Source organism: Natator depressus, chromosome 1 (assembly GCF_965152275.1).
Source record: "Natator depressus isolate rNatDep1 chromosome 1, rNatDep2.hap1, whole genome shotgun sequence".
NCBI lineage: Eukaryota > Metazoa > Chordata > Testudines > Cheloniidae > Natator > Natator depressus.
This window is the reverse complement of record NC_134234.1, coordinates 121,459,648-121,478,862: the sequence shown is the minus strand read 5'-3', so window position 1 is coordinate 121,478,862 and position 19,215 is coordinate 121,459,648. Positions and strand designations below refer to the sequence as shown.

At 43.8% G+C, this 19,215-nt stretch overlaps 1 protein-coding gene across 3 annotated transcripts in view; it reads left to right on the top strand.

Moving 5' to 3' along the window:
• CYFIP1 (cytoplasmic FMR1 interacting protein 1) overlaps window positions 1-19,215 on the top strand; it is a 139,637-nt gene that overhangs the window by 59,303 nt on the left and 61,119 nt on the right. For all 3 annotated transcript variants that reach the window (XM_074965759.1, XM_074965750.1, XM_074965768.1), the window contains exons 18-22: window positions 3,209-3,305; window positions 5,748-5,824; window positions 7,885-7,993; window positions 8,620-8,739; window positions 11,965-12,164. In XM_074965759.1, coding sequence (XP_074821860.1) covers window positions 3,209-3,305; window positions 5,748-5,824; window positions 7,885-7,993; window positions 8,620-8,739; window positions 11,965-12,164 — 603 coding nt within the window. The remainder of the gene's footprint in view (window positions 1-3,208; window positions 3,306-5,747; window positions 5,825-7,884; window positions 7,994-8,619; window positions 8,740-11,964; window positions 12,165-19,215) is intronic.

Genomic DNA, 19,215 nt, shown 5'->3' with positions numbered 1-19,215 from the left:
TTGTGTATCACCTCAGACCTGGAGGAGACATCCAACTCCAAACAACCCAAAAGGGTCATCCCTCAGTAAAAACTCCCCTGAGTAGACTTGTGAGCTTACAGACCTGAAGAAGAGCTTTATAGGGCTCAAAAACTTCTCTCTCACCAACAGAAATTGGTCCAATCAAAGATATTACCTCACCCACCTTGTCTCTCTAATATCCTGGGACCAACATGGCTACAACTACACTTAATACAATTTTGAATAAGGAATAGTTTGTGAGATGGCAGCTTTTAGCATGTTTTCATGAGGCAGACAAAAACAAAACAAAACTAAAATTGCTAGAGTTGCAATAAAATTGCAAGAGTTGGCAGTACAGCTGTCTACCTCCCCCCTGCCCCTCCACCCCACAGGAAGTACCCAGGATTCATGGTGGGATCAAATCATTACCAGTATGAGGTCTGCCATTTTGACTCTTCATGGTACCAAGGGTCTTCACAGGACATGTTGTGAATATCTGAGGAGATGTGGCATCTACACATAATTGGACAACTGGCTGATCAGAAGCAGGTGAGAGTAGAAGATGTCATCAGGCTGGGACAGTGCTCTATCTGTATTCACCTGGTTGGGTCTCGTAGTGACCGGTAAAAAAAAATGACATTTACCTCACTTCAGATGATAGAGTTCAAAGGAGTCCTGGTTGCCTACAGATCAGGAAAAGATTACTTGCCTGAGCGTTCCAGTCTCTGTGGAGACTCAAACTGCAGCTGACATCATAACCAGCACAGTATGAACATGCCTCACAGTGCTAGGTCACAAGTTGGCATGCATGTACATGACACCACTTGCCAGACTTCACCTATGCCCCCTTCAGCTCTGCCTCAGGACAGTTTTTTTTCCTCTGGGGAAACACTCAGTAGACAAGGAGGTCATAGTACCTCATCATGTCACTGCTGAACTTGTTTGGTGGTTAGAATCCACAAATGTGAAAAGGGGTGTGTGTCTCCTTTTCAGTCCCCTCTCTGAGAAAGACACTAATTACACGTGTGTCAGGGAGAGGTAGGAGAGTTCACTTGAATCATCTATAGATCCAAGAAACTTGGACCCTAAGTGACATGTGGCTACCTGTGAGGGTCCTAATGCTCAGAGCCATCAGACTAGCCTGTGTGGCTTTCCTGCTGGTCTTCCAAAACTTGATTATGTAGAGCTTCAGACAGCACGACAGCTATGCGCTACATAAACAAGCAAGCGGGTGTCCGCTCCTCGCCCTTTGGTCTTGAAGCCATCAACTTCTGCAGTTGGTACCATCAGAATGGGGTAACTCTGAGAGGCTCTTTGCCTCCTGGGAGCCAGCAACAACTTAGCAGAGTTTCTGAGGCAGTCAGTGACCAGCCACAAATGCTCATTGCACAGATCCACCATGGAGGTGATATTCCATCAGTGAGGATTCTCCATGGTACACGTGTGCGCTGCCAAGAATAGTGCAGAACTTTTGTTCTAGAGGATGCCTGAGTCCAGGTTCACTGCTGGATACCTTCCTCCTACTGAAGAACTAAGAGTTGCTGTACAACTTCCTGCCCATTCCTCAGATTTCCAGGGGGATTTCCAAGATCAAAAGAGACAAAGCCATGATCATCCTGCTGGCTATGTACTGGCCAAGGCAGCTCTGGCTGACAGATGTTCTGTAGATGTCCATTCAGCCTTTGATACAACTTCTAGACCATCTGGATCAGATCTTGCAGCATCACAGCCAGATACTCCACACAGACCTGAAGTCACTGAATGTGACGGTGCTGGTGTTGCCTGGCTGAATGCTACAGATAGGTATTGCTCCTTGCCAGTCCAGGAAATCCTGATACAAAGCAGGAAGAATTTACCAGAAAAACTTTTCAAAATGGAAGCGGTTCTCAATATGGGCAGCCTGGAAAGGCCTTGGCCCAGTACAGGCCTCTGTATTGAAGATGCTTGACTACCTACTACACCTTTGGCTCAGCTCTATTGGAGTCCACCTTGGAGCGATTTCAGCTTGTCAATTGTCTGTACAGTCATGCTTGGTATTCGCTCACTCCATGGTATAAAAGATCTTTAAAGGTCTATTGCACAGTTATCAAGCAGTCAGAGAACCCCATCCAGCCTGGGACCTCGATATAGTCCTTCTGAGACGCATGGAGCCTCTCATTGAGCCTCATTCAGAATGCTCCTTATACCACTTATTCTGAAGATGGTCTTCCTAGTTGTTATCACTTTGAGTGAGCTGCAGGCACTATGGCTAACCCCCATCCCACAACATTTCAAAGGGAAAAGGTCTTGCTAAGACCTCACCTGAAACTCCTTCTCAGAATGACATCAGAATCTCATATGAACCAATCGATCAACTTACCTGTCTTCTTCCCAAAGCTGTATTTTTCACTGGGAGAAGAGAAGTTACACAGACTAGGCATATCTAGAGGTCCCCTTGTATTGACAGGACTAACCCATGCAAATTGTCACCCCATCTATTTCTGGCTGTAACAGGATATTCAAAGGCCAGGCTATCTCATCTTAAAGAATATTGGAACAGATAACACAAGGAGATATATTGTGTTACCAGCTGGTGGTGTACCTCTCCTACCCAACATCAAGGCTCGCTTCATCAGAGCTTGGGTGGCTTCTGCCTGCTTTAGAAATGTGCCAATATGAGAAACCTGTAAGGCACCAACATGGAGTAACCCACTGACCTTTGTCAAACACTATGTCTTGGACTTGGCAGCTAGATGCCAAGTTTGTGACCAGTACTACAATCACTGTTTGACTTATGCAACTGAAACACCTTATTCCCACCATCTCGAGAGGATGCTTCTTGCCAGTCACCTACAGCGGGATTCACGCTGACACATACTCGGAGAAAGAACAGTTACTTCCTTTATAGTAACTGTGGTTCTTCAAGGTGTTATAGTTAGTGTAGATGTTTTGACCTGCGCTGTCTTTGAGAAGTCCCTGCCTACCATGGGCTTTGAATTTCAAAGGGACTGAGGCAGCACCATGGCAACATTGCCTTTTATGCCTTCGCATTGGAGCACAAGGAGGCCCAGGGTACATGCACCGCCCCAACTCTGCTATTCAAAAAACTCTGATCTCGTGCCCATGCGCCATATGCGCACCTACAGGGGGATCCAAAGTGACCAAAACATCTCAAAGAATCAAAGTTGCTGTAGGGTGAGTAACTGTTCTTTTTTTCTTTTTCATTCAGGTATGTTCTCTATTCTTTGGATCTTTACAATGATAGCGCTCATTATGCACTTACTAAATTTAAGAAGCAGTTCCTCTACGATGAAATTGAGGCAGAGGTAAAGTAAACTCATCTATTGGAGAAAACGGTTATGTATCCTAGTAGGAAGACTGAGTCTGTTAAAGGTGAAGGAACATTATGCAGCAATATGTAGATCCTCAAAGGAGATTGTGATTATAGAATGAAAGTGGTGAGAATGCCAAAAGAAGAAACAAAGGGAGGAGGATGCAGTCTTCCTTGGTGATAAGCTTTGAATAAACACATACAGTACAGACCCATTTACACGCCAATCCGCTTAATGCACGGTAGCGCCATGCCTCCCAGTGCTACCTGTTTAACACATGAGACTCGTTAACACGCGGTACAGGAATTTGCTATGTAGCGCTACAGATTTGCTCACTAACTCACTGACATAGAAATCGACAGGAAGTGCGGAGTGGAAATGTGTTGTACATCTTTACCGATGTTGGTAAAGACGTATTATGCATGCTTAGTCATTGTTATGCTAGAGATACAGATATATAGTAATATATATACTACATTAGAAAATTTTAACCGTAGGCCTAATATAATGGCAGAGGGCAAGCGTCAGCGTTCCTATGCTGTAGAAGAAAAGCTAGCTGCAATAGATGGAGTAAATAGCAGGCCAAAGTTTCAAAAGATATTGGGATTGCCGAATCTACTCTCCGAGGATGGCTAAAAAACTAATCTAAACTGAATGGCTTTGTACAAAATATCAATTCTGCCCCGGGGCTTAAGCGAAAACATGTGCGCTATTCAGCAAAACCCACAACAGACAAAGCCATGTGCACGTGGTTTGCTCAGGACAGGCTGAAAGGAATGCTGCTAAGTGGGCCAATTCTTCAAGCCCAAGCAACAAAATTTGGAAATGTAATGGGGGATGAATCATTCCAAGTCAGCAAGGGGTTTATAAGTCGTTTTAAAAAGTGTCATGGCATAGTGCAGGTATCGATTTCTGGAGAAAGCCAATCAGCCGATGAACTGGCCGTGAACGCATTTCCTGCCAAGTTAAAATCTATTTTACAAAATGAAGACTACCACGAAGAACAACTTTATAATTGTGATGAAACAGCTTTATTTGCAAAACTGCTACCTGATAAGACTTTAGCCTTTCATTATGAGACACAGAAAACAGCTGGATTTAAAAAGATAAAAGATCGTGTGACTCTTCTTTTTTGTAGTAATAAGACGGGCAGCCATAAGCTTGCCCCTCTTCTTGTTGGCCACTTTCATAACCCTTGCTGCTTTAATCACCTCAATAGAGCCAAACTGCCAGGAATATACGCTAACAGCAAAAATGCTTGGATGATGAGACACATTTTTGACGACTGGTTCCACAACAGCTTTGTTCCAGCTGTTCGTAAGCATCTGCGGTCGAAGAAACTTGAAGCCAAAGCACTTTTTCTACTTGACAATTCTCCAGTCCATTCTCCAATCCAATCACTGGTATCAAGCGATGGAAAAATTTGAGTGCTATACCTACCATTCAACACAACATCAAAAATTCAACCTTTAGACCAGGGCATTATTCAGAATTTTAAAAACAATTATCTACGGGAGCTGATTTCAGCGATCATGTCATGCAAGTCTTCAGGCATTTCCGAATTCTTGAAACAGTTAAACATGAAGGAAATTATTAAGTTAAAAAAGCTTGGGGCAGAGTAAAACAAAAGTCCATTGAAAACTGCTGGATGAAGTCTCTCGGTGGTGCCTTTTCCGTCAAAGATGGCTCAGACTCAGAAAACTCCAGCAGTGGCACTGATTCAGAGCCAGACTTTGAAGGCTTTTCGGAAGATGATGTCCTAGAAACACGCACACAGACAAAAGAGAATAAATGCAAACTTCTCTTTCAAATGATAAAAGATTTTAGTTTGGATACATCACCGGAAATCATTACCAAGTGGCTGGAAATGGATGAAGATTGCCCGACTTCAGAATTTCTGTGCGAGGAAGAAATATTAACCGGCTGAGAGGCTACGTCGGACCGCTAAAGTGATGGCGAGGATGTCATTGAAAAGGTCAAAATTTCACCCACAGAGGCCTGTAGTGCTGTAGAAACTGTTGTAAGATTTATGGAGGAGCAAAATGTGGAAAATATCAAAATCATTCATCTGCAGCAAATGACAGACTTCATAGGAGAGAAAAAAAATGCAAGCCAGAAAGAGCAGAAAATAATGGCATTTTTTTCTAAGTGAATCATAGACACTTTTTTCAGCATGGCCCTCTTAACCCACAGTCCGTTAACGTGTGGTCGTGATGGCTTGACTCCCGACACCCGCGCGTAAATGGGTCTGTACTGTATCTGCATATGTCCAGTTTTGGCATTGTTTAGATTGAAGTAACTGCTCTTCATGGGGAAGTAGAGGAATTTTGTGCTGACTAGCTCTTTTTTATTTGTTTTTGCAGGTAATGACTAGGATATGTCCCCCTTTTTATTTCTGTGCAAATACTAATAAATAATATCTCTACCATTTTCCAGGTAAACTTGTGTTTTGACCAATTCGTCTACAAGTTGGCAGACCAGATATTTGCATACTACAAGATTATGGCGGGAAGGTAGCTATTCTGATAGTAACATCTTTTATACATGTATTTTTTTTTGTTTGTTTCAGTTTTCACCAAAAAGGTTTGTAGCGATTGGACAGCTAACATAGTGAATGCCAGTGAAAAGGAGGTAGGATCAGAGGCTAAAAGAGGGAAAGAACAGGTTAAAAATTACTGAGACAAGTTAGATGTCTTCAAGTCACCAAGGCCTGATGAAATACATCCTAGAATATTCAGGGACCTGACTGAGGAGATATCTGAGCCATTAGTGATTATCTTCAATAAGTCATGGAAGACGGGAAAGATTCCAGAGGCCTGGAAATGGGCAAATTATAGTGCCAATCTATAAAAAGGGAAATAAGGACAACCAGGGGAATTACAGACCAGTCAGCTTAACTTCAGAACCTGGAAAGATAATGGAGCAAATAATTAAGCAATCCGTTTGCAAACCCCTAGAAGATAATAAGGTGATATAAGTAACAGCATGGACTTGTCAAGAACAAATCATGTCAAACCAACCTGATACCCTTTCAAAAGAAAGCTAACAAGCCTTGTGGATGGGTGAAGCTGTAGATGTGGTATATCTTGAGTTTAATAAGGCTTTTGATACTGTTTCACATGACCTCATAAACAAACTAGGGAAATAAAATCTAGATGGAGCTACAAGGTGAGTGCATAACTGGTTGGAAAACCATTCCCAGAGAGTAGTCATCAGTGGTTCACAGTCAAGGTGGAAGGGCATATCGAGTGGGGTCCCACAGGGATAAGTTCTGGGTCCGGCTCTCCTCAGTATCTTCACCAATGATTTAGATAATGGCATAGAGAAAACACTTATAAAGTTTGTGGACGATACCAAGCTGGGAGGGGTTACAGGTGCTTTGGAGAATAGGATTAAAATTCAAAATGATCTGGACAAACTGGAGAAATGGCCTGAAGTAAATAGGGTGAGATTCAATAAGGACAAATGCAAAGTACTCCACTTAGGAAGGAACAATCAGTTGTACACATACAAAATGGGAAATGACCGCCTAGGAAGGAGTACTGAAGAAAGGGATTTGTGTGTCATAGTGGATCACACACTGTTGACTCATATTTCATTTAACACTATTGCCAAAAAAAAAAAAAAAAAAAAAAGCAAACATAATTCTGGGATATATTAGCAAGAGTGTTGTAAGCAATGTGAGCAGTAATTCTTCCGCTCTACTCTGCGCTGAGTAGGCCTCAACTGGAGTATTGTGTCCAGTTTTGGGTGTCACATTTCAGGAAAGATGTGGACAAATTGGAGAAAGTCCAGAGAAGAGCAACAAAAATGATTAAAGGTCTAGAAAACATGACCTATGAGGGAAGATTGGGAAAAAAAACTGGGTTTGTTTAGTCTGGAGAGGAGAAGAGTGAGAGGGGGACATAACTGTTTTCAAGTACATAAGAGATTGTTACAAAGAGGAGGGAGAAAAATTGTTCCCCTTAACCTTTGAGGATAGGACAGGAAGCAATGGGCTTAAACTGAAGCAAGGACAGGTTAGTTTGGACATTAGGAAAAACTTCCTAATTGTCAGGGTAGGTAAGCACTGGAATAAATTGCATACGGAGGTTGTGGAATCTCCATACTGGAGATTTTAAAGAGCAGGTTAGACAAACACCTGCCAGGGATGGTCTAGATCAGGGGTTCCCAAACTTCGTTCACTGCTTGTTCAGGGTAAGCCCCTGGCAGGCCGCAAGATGCTTTGTTTACCTGAGTGTCCGCAGGTACTGCCACTCACAGCTCCCAGTGGCCGCTCTTCGCCGTTCCTGGCCAATGGGAGCTGCGGGAAGCGGTGGCCGCTGGGAGCTGCGAGCAGCTGTACGTATGGATGCTCAGGTAAACAAAGCGTCTTGTGGCCTGCCAGGGGCTTACCCTGAACAAGCCGCGAACCAAGTTTGGGAATCCCTGGTCTAGATAATACTTAGTCCTGCCATGAGTGCAGGGGACTGGACTAGATGACCTCTCTAGGTCCCTTCCAGTCCTTTGATTCTTTGATTTTTGCAGTAGTTTGCTGTGTAATGTACAGTAACCTCTTTTTTCCTCATAATAGTTTGCTTCTGGATAAACGGTTACGCTCCGAATGCAAGAATCAGGGGGCAACAATTCACTTACCACCTTCCAACCGCTATGAGACACTGCTGAAACAGAGACATGTCCAGGTGAGTAAAACTGATGCTACAGTATCGTATTTGAATTCCTTGCTTTTTTCCCCTCTTCCTCCACCACTCATGTTTTTTAATACTGTTGATGTACCTAGTGCTTATTCCTCACCTGAGGGCATAGTATTCCATTTCTGTTGTCATCCGATCCACACAGCTTGACTGTGACCATCCGAGACGGAACATTATCATTTCAAGCAGCAGCAGCAGATGACCTCTAAAGCTGCAAAGATCCTGTTTTAATGCAAATATTTATAGTTTTTAAAAGTTCAGAAATATGGCACGTGGTGGAATTGTCTTCCTAAACCGAATAATTTTTCAGTCTTTTACAAGTTTATCATCAAGTCTTCTTTGGAAACACATTCATAATTAGCTCAGTGTTTGATTAGATTTTGATGCACCACCCATAGTATGTTTTGTGTGAGAATGTGGGATGGGGTAGCTTGTGTACACAACATACGTGTTCATATCTATTATCTGTATGTTATATGTATGTCTGAATATAATATACACATGCAGGTCTTCATTTTATCTGTTAATTAAGAAAAATTGGTTTTCTTACCTTAATCAAGATTAGTTTCATACCATTTTGTCTGATACATTTTTGGGCGGTTGTTTTTCTTTAGCTTCTTGGTAGGTCAATTGATCTGAACCGCCTAATCACTCAGCGGATTTCCGCAGCCATGTATAAGTCAATGGAACTGGCAATTGGTCGATTTGAAAGTGAAGACTTGACTTCCATTGTTGTAAGTATTGTTGCTGAAGCTGACCTACAGGGTTTTCTTTAGAAGTGTGGTGCTAATGCTACACTATTACTTGCTTGTTGGGCCTGGGAATGGCTTAAGCAGCTCTGCAAAACTAGTGACATATCTCAGGCCTGGTCTATATTCAGAGCTGCACCCGTGTTTTTCAGCCTTATGATGTACAACGGGGAGGGCAAACTATGGCCCGCGGGCTGGATCCGGCCTGTCAAGGCTTTCGATCCAGCCCGCGGGATTCCCAGCCCCGTGGCGCAGCAGGGCTAAGGCAGGGTCCCTGCCTGTCCTGGCCCCGTGCTGCTCCTGGAAGCGGCAGCACCATGTCCCTGCAGACCCTGGAGGGGCAGAGGACTCAGTGCCTGCAGGTACCACCCCCTGCAGCTCCCACTGGCTGGGAACAGCGGCCAATGGGAGCTTCAGGGGTGGTACCCGCAGGCGAGGACGGTGTGTGGCGGAGCTGCCTGACCCGCCCCACCCCCAGGAGCCACTGCGAGACATGCTGGCCACTTCCGTGAGCGGCACGGGGCCAGGGCAGGCCGGGAGCCTGCCTTAGCCCTGCTACACGCTGCTGCCACCCCAGAGCTGCTCAAGGTAAGTGGCGCTGGGCCAGAGCCCACTCCCTGAACCCCTCCTGTATCCCGCACTCCAACCCCCTGCTCTGAGCCCCCTAACCTCCTGCCTTGAGCCCCTTGCTGCACCCCTCCTGCACCCCAACCTCCTGCCCTGAGCCCCCTGCCACACCCCCTCCTGCACCCCAACCCCCTGCCCTGAGCCCCTTCCTGCACACCTCACTCCTTCCCACACCCCGCACTCCCGTCCGCACCCCAAACCCCTACTCCAGCCCTACATTCATGGTCATGCATGCAATTTTCCCACCCAGATGTGGCCCTCAGGCCAAAAAGTTTGCCTACCCTTGATGTACAAAGAAAGCCTGAAAGATTTCTACAAAACACAAAATAAAACTGTTTTCTTTTTTACCTAAGAAATAGCAAATTTTCTTTGGTTTTGTTGGAATATTTCTTGGGTTTCTCCTGATATGCCAGGAACTCTCACATATGTTATCGAAGGGGCGGGAGTGTTGTCGGACTAACAAAGATATTTGCTTTGTCCCAAAGATGAGTTAAATAGGTGTAAACAGAAAAAAACGTAAGCAGACCAGCTGAAAATCTCTTTTCCTCCGTTGTTCAGCGTTCATTCTCTCCTCTCTCCTGCTGCTTCACTAGTATTCCTGACACATGAGATGCCTGGGCAGGCTCACATGGTGCACTCTCTTGTGTTACAGTGGTGTTTGAGACGGTCTAGTTCCTTTTCCTGTGCTTGGGGGCTGGGAGCACTCCACAGGCTGCAAGCTTGGGAAGCGTGAAGGGGGAGACCCCACCTTTTCCCTTCTTGAAGTTGTCCTGGTCAGCTCATGAGTAGCATTAATTGGTGTTGGAAGAAGCTCTGTTTTGCTTTGCTGGGCCAGAAGAAAATTTCTCTCAGTGTAGGGCCTTGAGAGCAATGGAAGTAAAAGGCAGGCTGCACGATATGCTTGGAAATTGACCTGGGGCTGTGGGCAACGGGGAGACGAGGTTTTCTAATTATTTACATTTGAAATAGCAACTTTTATATGATCAGCTGTTCTGCATTCGATACGTAATTGCAGACCAAAACCAAATAATCCAGGGTCTGAGTCTAGCATACAGTCTCATTAGATGCATGAAGTGGAATAGCTGTCTCTTTCACTAGACACCCTGGCTCTGTAGAGTTGCCAATAGGCAAAACTTGTTTTTGTCAGTAAAGTAATCAGATCTGACTTGCTGCCTGTGGACATGGAGGGTGTCAGTTTAGTTAGTTTCCTCATTAAAATGTTAATGGACAAACTCTATTTCCAAAGCTCCACTGACAGGCAAGAAGGCTTATGCTAGGTCTCACCATAATCTTACACCCTTAGTTTAACCTGGGGGAGAAGGAGAAAAATACTCTGGACACTTCAGTTCTTGCTTTGCAAGTTTAATATGCAACATCCTCAGCTGGAATACTATGTTCAGTTCTGTTCACCCTTTATCAAAAAAGATACAGTAGGCAGAGGGGTTTCAGAGCTACACAACAATGAAAACGATGAAACATGGAGAGACTTGCATAGGAGAAAAGAGTGAAAAGTCTAAGATTGTTTAGTTCAAAGAAGAGGCATAAAAAGAGGGGGCAGAACAGAGACATACAGAATAATTGTATAGAGGTGCCTTGTGCATATGTATTATTGATACAGCACTTGTCTGCACGAACTATTATTTTGTGGTAAACTGGGAAGTAAATCTACCGTGCATTAGCCTGCTACCTGCTAAGTTTTCGTGTGGACCCTGCTGCTGCACGCTAAAAGTTCAAAGCAGTGTAGATCGAAGCACACTTGGGAAATTTTTGATGCATGGCAGCACAGTCCACGCAAACACTTAATGGGTGGCCGGCTAGTGCAGGGGTAGATTTACACCCCAGCTTGCTGCACATTAAGTATTTATGTAGACATGTCCACAGTCTTCAATTACATGATCACTTCCTTTCCCCCCACCCCTTTCTTCCAATTTGCCTCATTCAGTGCAGAGGATGGAGCAGCTCTGGGGATGAATTAGGGTTGTAGAACACCAGCCTCATTTGCTGTAGAAGTTGAAAGGTGTGCAGGAATGAGGCAGGGGATTGCAGGAGAGTCCAAGGACAATCTCATGGCTAAGGCAGTTGAATGTTGCCCCGGAAACCTGGATTCTATCCCTGTCTCTGCCACAGCATTTCCTATGTGATGCTGGGCAAGTCACTTTAATCAGACTTTTTACTGGTGGTCATTAGTTGTGTGTTCCTCAATTTCTGTTTGCCCAACTTAAAGCTGGGGCGGGGCCTGAATTTCAGAAGTGTGACTGAAGTCATTGGGAGCGGTGTCTGAATATATAAAGTGCTGTACATAATGCTAAGTGCTCTGAAAAATCAAGTCCTGGGTGTCTCAACTTGGGTACCCAAAGTTAATATAAATTTATTACCTTCATCTCTCTGTTCCTCAGATCCCCATTTTACTGATGGGAAAAATATCACCCCTTCTCCTCACTGGGGTTTCTGAAGCTGGATTAATGTTTGTGAATTACTCAGATGCTATAGTAGTGAGCACCATAGTACAGCTTATAAGGAAATTTGATAATTCTCCTCATGTTTCTTCCCCCCACCCACCCTTCTTGTTTTAAATGTTCCCAGGAGCTAGATGGCTTGGTAGAGATAAATAAAATGACACACAAGCTACTGAGCAGATACATGACCTTGGACAGCTTTGATGCCATGTTCAGAGAAGCCAATCACAATGTGTCAGCTCCCTATGGAAGAATCACTCTTCATGTCTTCTGGGAGCTCAACTATGATTTCCTTCCAAACTATTGCTACAATGGGTCCACTAACAGGTTAGCATGGCAGCATTTTGAATAATTGTCTTTGCATGTGTAGTTTGTTGTATCAGCAGGATCAAATGTACAGTAGATTCTGTTTACCTGGTATAAGTGAGGGCTGCCAACTGTCCATATTTTGGCAATATTTTTAAAAATACAATTTCTCATTTAAAAAAAATCAACTAATTGACTCCCAATGGGTAAATTGGTTTCCCTTTTTTTAAATTACCTTATATACTCGATCATAAGCCGGTTCGTTTATAAGCTGCCTCCCACAAAATGGATAAGTAAAAATGGAAAATTTTTATGACCCCTTCATAAGCTGACCCTATAATTCAGGGGTCAGCAAACTTTGGCTCCCGGGCCATCAGGATAAGCCATTGGCGGGCCGAGATGGTTTGTTTACCTCAAGCGTCCACAGGCACAGAGGTAAACCTAAGTGAACAAAGTGTCCCGGTGCACCAGCTGCTTACCCTGACGGGCTGGGACAGCAACTGGTGGGGACACTTTTCGGGGGGGGGCGGGGGGGAGAAGCTGGGGGTCAGGGGAGTAACCCCTGTGACCATGACCCCACCCCTAGCCCGGGACCCCCACACTCTCCCCATCCCATCCCTTCCCACCCTATCTGGGGAGGGCCAGGGGAGGATGTCTCTGGCCGGGCTGGAGCTGCTCCGGCAGGTGGGGCAGTGTGGCTGCAGCCTGCTCCGGCCGGCCAAACCGGGCTGCGTGGCCGCAGCCTGCTCCGGCGGGCCGGCCGGCACGGCCACAGCCTGCTCTGGGGGGCGGGGCCAAGCGGCGCGGCTGCAGCCTGCCAGCCCCGGAGCTGCAGCTGCTTCGGAGGCTGGGGGGACCGCAGCGTGGCCAGAAGCAGAGACTCTGGCCCCGCCTCGTCCCTTCTGGCTCTGCTGGCTCTCCTTGCTCCCTCTGTTGCGGGGATAGGCTATGTCCCACCTCTCCCTCTCTATACCCTATACCCGTCCATAAGCCAACCCCCTTCTCTGATGCTTCCCTTTTTTACTAAAAAAAATTCGGCTTATGAACGAGTATATACGGTAGTTTGTACAAAACTTGAACTTTTATGATTATTTATAGTCAGAGGAAGAATTTTGTACAAATGAAGATTGTAACAGCTTATCTGTGCCATAGCCTCTTTCATAACAAATGTTGGTGAATCCTGTCTCTGTCGTCCTCATGTTATTCCTCTGTTTTTAAATGTTCAGAATAGTTCGTGTAGCATACAAATGAACATGTGTAAGAAAGAAAAGTGATTCACACTACTTATCCATTCATACATTTGACAGTGCTAGTATGTGTCCACAATAGGAGAAAAGCCAACTTAACCTGAGCTGCCAAATTCTATCTGCAATATGCTGTAAAATAAAGAATATCTAAAAATAGTTCAAGATACATGTTAGGAGGAAATTTTCATAAACAAAATCATGTAGTAAAACATTTTACAACAATAAGTAATGGAAGCAAAATTATATCCCTTGATTCTATGATAATGCAAAGAAAAGAGGATGAATTACTGGTTTGAGACAGAGTTCAGTGGTTGTGTGTAGCCAAGTATCTTTGTACATGTGTCGTCACTCTCTTCTGCACCCTGGCAGTTCTGGATACACTGTTCCTATTGATTGTGTTACTGACCCCCTCTTTTGTCATTGAGGGCAAGTGCCTTTTCAAAGTTGACCACAGTACAATGGATTCAAGTGTAAATGCACTTTTTTTAAATCACAAATGTTATTAATATAGCAATGCAGAATTCCCAGCCATTAAAATTGAGTGGATTTTGCAAGTAAGCCATAATTCATATCCTTCAATCTTTTTGTTTTCCCCCCGTGAGAGGTTAGTGGCATTTTTGCATCCCTGTGTATTCTGATCCAGGGCTTCTCTTGCTTTATATAGCTGACATGTTCACAAATATATACTGTAATTTCCTGCTGCCATGGTAGATTTGTTCCATGTCTTCCATTCCTGCTTTTCAAGATACAGAATGGTAGAGATGTTAGGGCAGAATATAAAATACAGAATGCTTGATTAGTTGAGGACACTCTAAAGGGAGAAGAGTTTGGTGGGTTTTTTGGTTTTTTTTTACTTGCGTGGCATTTAATTTCTTTTCAGTTCGTGGTTAGAGTACAGTTACCTTCAGGAGTGAAATACAATGAGAAACCTGCTGACTGTGAAATGATATTGAGTTACTCGGCGGTGGGGAGAAGTAGAACAGCATCATTTCACCTCCCGCTCTCCCCAGAGAGCTTCCTCTGTGTTCCCTTTCAAGAATACTTGTATTTTGGGTCAAAGTTTCTGGCTGTGCAGAAAGGAACAAGGTCCTTTTTATTCTGGAGGCATTAACTAAACAGTTTTTATTGCTTGAGTCTTCCTATGGAGAATACCTGGCTGTATTTCTTATGAATAATTGCATATGATTAATTCTTGTCAAAATTCTCAAATTCAGCCCCAGACTCGTTCAATATGATGAGGTATTTTAGGAATAACTGGAATATAGGTACCTGGAAAAACACTGTATAGTCCAACTTTGACTTTCCTATATTCTGAAAGCTTCACCAATGAAAGAAATTAAACATCTATTAAATGTATTTAGTCTGTGTTCAGTCACCAGCTCAGAGGCTGCATGTGCTATACTCCACTAAAAATGTTGAGGAAGTGAATGTGGAATCACTGAGGAAATCAAATTGGGTTCTGTGGTATGGCTGCTTATTTATATAAAAGTGTGTACACAAATCGGGTTAGGCTGAGCTCCAGCCTAGCAGGATAATTAATTTGAAAGATGATAAAGTGGGGGAGATCTTAGATAACATCTGTCCTAGTCATCCAGCTTGATTGATTTCATTATTGTGCACAGAATTGTTCTGATATATGCAGAAAGCTTTAAGCATGTGTGATCACATAGCTATGTGCTTTTTTGAATTGTGTGCACGTACACAGAATTGATCCAGTTAATTTTTTTCTCCCAGGACTCTGTGGTATCTTATAGTTCTTAACATGTTCGTACACATACAGACATGACTGCCATTAAAGTGCAAAGTACAAACTGAAATATAATGGTATATTATCAATTTGTCACACTTTAGTCACACAAATTATTACAAGTAAGCCCAATGATTAAGTTTTCAATTTATTATGTGTATTTGACAGCTCTGTGTGCGTAGGCAGTTTCATTCTTCCCCTTCCATAGACTATTTCCTGTGTGAAGGCTACACACAAATGTCAGAGGAAAGAAAAACATTTATTTTTTAAAAAAGTAATTGTAAAACTACAAAAATTAGCGAGGCAGGGAGGTCTGAGGGCAGGTGTAGAACGTGTAATTTTTTTCAGATGAACTAGTCTCTCTCTATTTAATCTTCAGTTATTCTTTAATGTAAATGCTTAACAATAAAATTAATTTGTGCGTAGCATGTCTTGGAGCTCTTCCCCCCATTCCCTCAGAACACTTGATAATTTTTTTTTTAAATTACTGTATTTGTTAAAGGTTTTCAGGCATTTACAAAGGCTTCAGTCTCAAGGGCACAAAAGTTTAAGTTGTTTCTGTAGAAGTATTACAGCAAACTGTATGTTGCACTACCTGACTATCTGTAATTATTTTACATTTGATAATGCACTGAGATTAAACAATAGGATGGACTGCTATTAAAAGATTTAGAGATTTACTAATTGCAGCTGCTGGTTTTCAGAATTTTAGTCACATGAGTTTGTTAACCTCCCGTACATGCAAGTCCAAGCAGAGGCTGCAGCCTTGGTTATTTGTGGAAATGTAGGCTTTGAAACGTGTGGCAACATCTCAACTCCACTAGTCCTGTTGTTCAAGTTAGTCATGAGATCCAGGGGATTTTTATTTTACCTATATTAGAGTGCAAGAGAAACGGAACTGACTATGATGAAGGCTACATTTTAGTCACGGATATTTTTAGAAAAAGTCACAGGCAGTAAACAAAAATTCACGGCCCGTGACCTGTCCATGACTTTTACTATATACCCCTGACTAAAACTTGGAGGGGGAGGGGGCTGCCCAGGGGTGCTGCAGGTGCTGGGGATGGATGGCGGTGCACAGCCTGGGACCCCCTCTGGTGCTGGGAGGGCATGGGCGGTGGTGCACAACCCAGGACCCCTTCTGGAGGTGTGGTGCTGGGGAGCCAGCAGGCTTCCTACCTGGCTGTGTATCTCCCCTCTTTCCCCCCAGCAGCAGCAGGCTTGTGGAAAGGGACAGGGGGTTGGGGCATGGGATGGGGTGAGGTGAGGCGAGGCAGGCTCTGGGCGATGCTTACCTGGGGGACTCCCCGGGAGTGGCAACATCCCCCTTGCTCAGCTGCTAGGCAGAGACGTAGCCAAGCAGCTCTGTGCACTGCCTCCACCCGGATCACCAGGAGTCGCGGACAATGGGAGCTGCGGGGGGATGTCTGCTGAACCGTTGCGCGACGTGTGTGATCCAATGAAACATTGCAGCTTGTACAAAATAGTTTGTCACCATTGGCATGTAGAATTTGGCTTCCAAATTCTTTCGCACGATCCGCTGCAGTAATAATTTTTGAGGTTTTTTGTTTACTTTGGACACTCATCTTACAGTAATTGCACGTGTCTTCTGGTAGGCAGTCAACTGAGATCACTACACTACAAAACCTCCCCAATGTCCATATCTTCCAATCAGTGAGTTCAGCCGTGAGTGTGATTTGCTGCTGTAAAGTGTCAGTCAAAAAATTCTGTCAAGTGCCTCACCTTTCTTTTTATTTTTATTGAAATATGCTAATAGTTGCACCAAGTAGAGGGGGCAGTTTCCTGTACAATGTCCCCTCCCCAGGCAGCTGCAAAGGGAGGGGGACAGGAAGCGAGTGGGGAGGAGGGGTGCAGAGCTAGGTGCAGCCAGAGGAGATACCCAAGAGCAACCCTGCAGGAAGAGAGTAAGTCCTGTCCCTCCCCAGCCCAGCTGGAGCTAGGAGCTTCCTGCAGCAGGAGGAGACACCCGGAGGTGGGTCTGGTCTTCCCACCCGCACCACCACCACCAGAGAGGTTGTGCAGGGGAGGGACAGGACTTGTCCATCCCCAGCCCAGCTGGAGCTAGGCTCCTCCTTTGCTGGAGTGCTCCTAGGAACACGGGGACGTCAGTTTTCACTGAGTAATTGGTAGGGCCCTATCTATGAGGTACATCATATCGGCTACTTAATCTCCTCTTTCATGCTGGCCCAACATCAGAAGAGGAGAGGAAGGCTAAGAGGTTCCCTCCATTAGATACGGGCCACTTCTTCTCCGCTAATGTTAGTCCCTTCCACTGCTGTTCTTTTCCTGCCCTCATTCCTGGCATCAGACTTCTGCAGTTCAGTGGAAGGAGAAATTCTCTAGAAGGTTTAACATACGCCCTTAGCCCCAGGGAGGCTATCTGTCATTTTGCCATTTATACTTTGAAACTACTATTGTGCCAATGTCAATAAACTTTGTTTATGTAATGATATTTGTATCTTCCCCTTTACTATCTTAATCAGTGAAGTTAGCAGTGTAAATGAAAGACATGTGGAGTAAGTTCTTTGTCCTTTCTGGAGTTTATTTAAAAAAAAAAAATCAAACGTTTAATAAAACCCAAATATTTTCAAAACAAACTAAATTGCTAAAATGTTTTTACTATAAAAAGATTGATTAGGGGGTTCACTATGGCAATACCACTGCATCTGTTTAGTCAAAAGTTGGCATGCTGTTTGCTGTGCTCCCCTCACTGTGTACAGAGGCACAAGTTAACACAATTTAATAGAAAAGCTCCTATTTAATTGACATGTTTGCTGAGATTTGAGGTCAGCTGTTGCAGGGTTCAGTTACTAATATATCCTGCAGTGATTGGTTATTTAATCGTGCTACTTGTGCCTATTGTTTATTGTTCCATCCACTCTCCAGCTTTGTATTTGACTTCAGATCGGTCCTGTTTTGAGTTACTCTGTATTCAGCCCAATTCTAAATATATAGTAGTAACAACACCTATTTTTATATGGCACTTTTCATCAGTAGATCTCAAAGTGCTTCACAGTCTTTAATGAATGTATCCTTGTAACCCCACTGGGAGGTAGGGAAGTGCTGTTATTCCCATTTTATAGTCGGGGAAGTGAAGCACAGAGGCTAAGTGACTTGCCCAAGGTCACACGGACGTTTGTGGTGGAGCAGAGAAATGAACCCAGGTCTTCCAAGTCCTAGGCTAGTGCCTTGACCACTTGACCTTAAATGATCAGTATACCCCTACAGGGGACAAAATCTAGGTTTCATGTAGGTCTAAAAATAAAATGCACATAACTTTTGTCACTTTAAATATTGCATTCAGAGCATGATTCTTTAGCTTTGGTATGCTAACTTACAGGAACAGACTAAGGCCCTGATCCTTATGTTCAGGCAATCTCACTGGTCGGACTGGGACCTGACAGATTTTTGCAGTGACTGTATACTTGACTGTCTAAGGATTGGTCTACACTTAAAAGTTACATTGGTATAGCTGCAGTGGTCAGAGGCGTGAAAAGAACATGGACATAGCTATGTTAGTAAAATCCCGGCATAGATTCAGCTCGGTCGACATGAGAGGGCTTCTGTCCACATAGCTACCATTGTTCAGGGAAACAGTGTTCCCATACTGACAAAAACCCCTCCAGACTAGATCTACACTAGAGGGCTATGTCAATATATCTTTGCTAGCATAGGCTCCATAGGGTAGACATAACCTTAGCATATAGCCTTCAGTTCAGTAAAACCCTCAAAGAGCTGGAATTGACCACTGGTTAATCAATACTTTTTTTCTATAGTGTGTTTTTATTTAAATTGGTATCAGTTTAGGTGGTGCCTGTTGTCCTGTGAGTTGACTGTTGCAAACTCCCTCACCTTGGTCTCTCATTGGTAAGAGATTATTTGAAAGTGAAATGATTATTTCCAGTCCAGTGTTGTATTTTATCAGTCATTATTTCAGAAGCACTGGTAAACCAACCAACAGGTTTTTGATCTCTGTAATCAACTTTGTTTTGATTGCTTAGAACTGTACTGATGAAAATGGATACATTTCTGGACAGTCATCGACACAGATTAAATC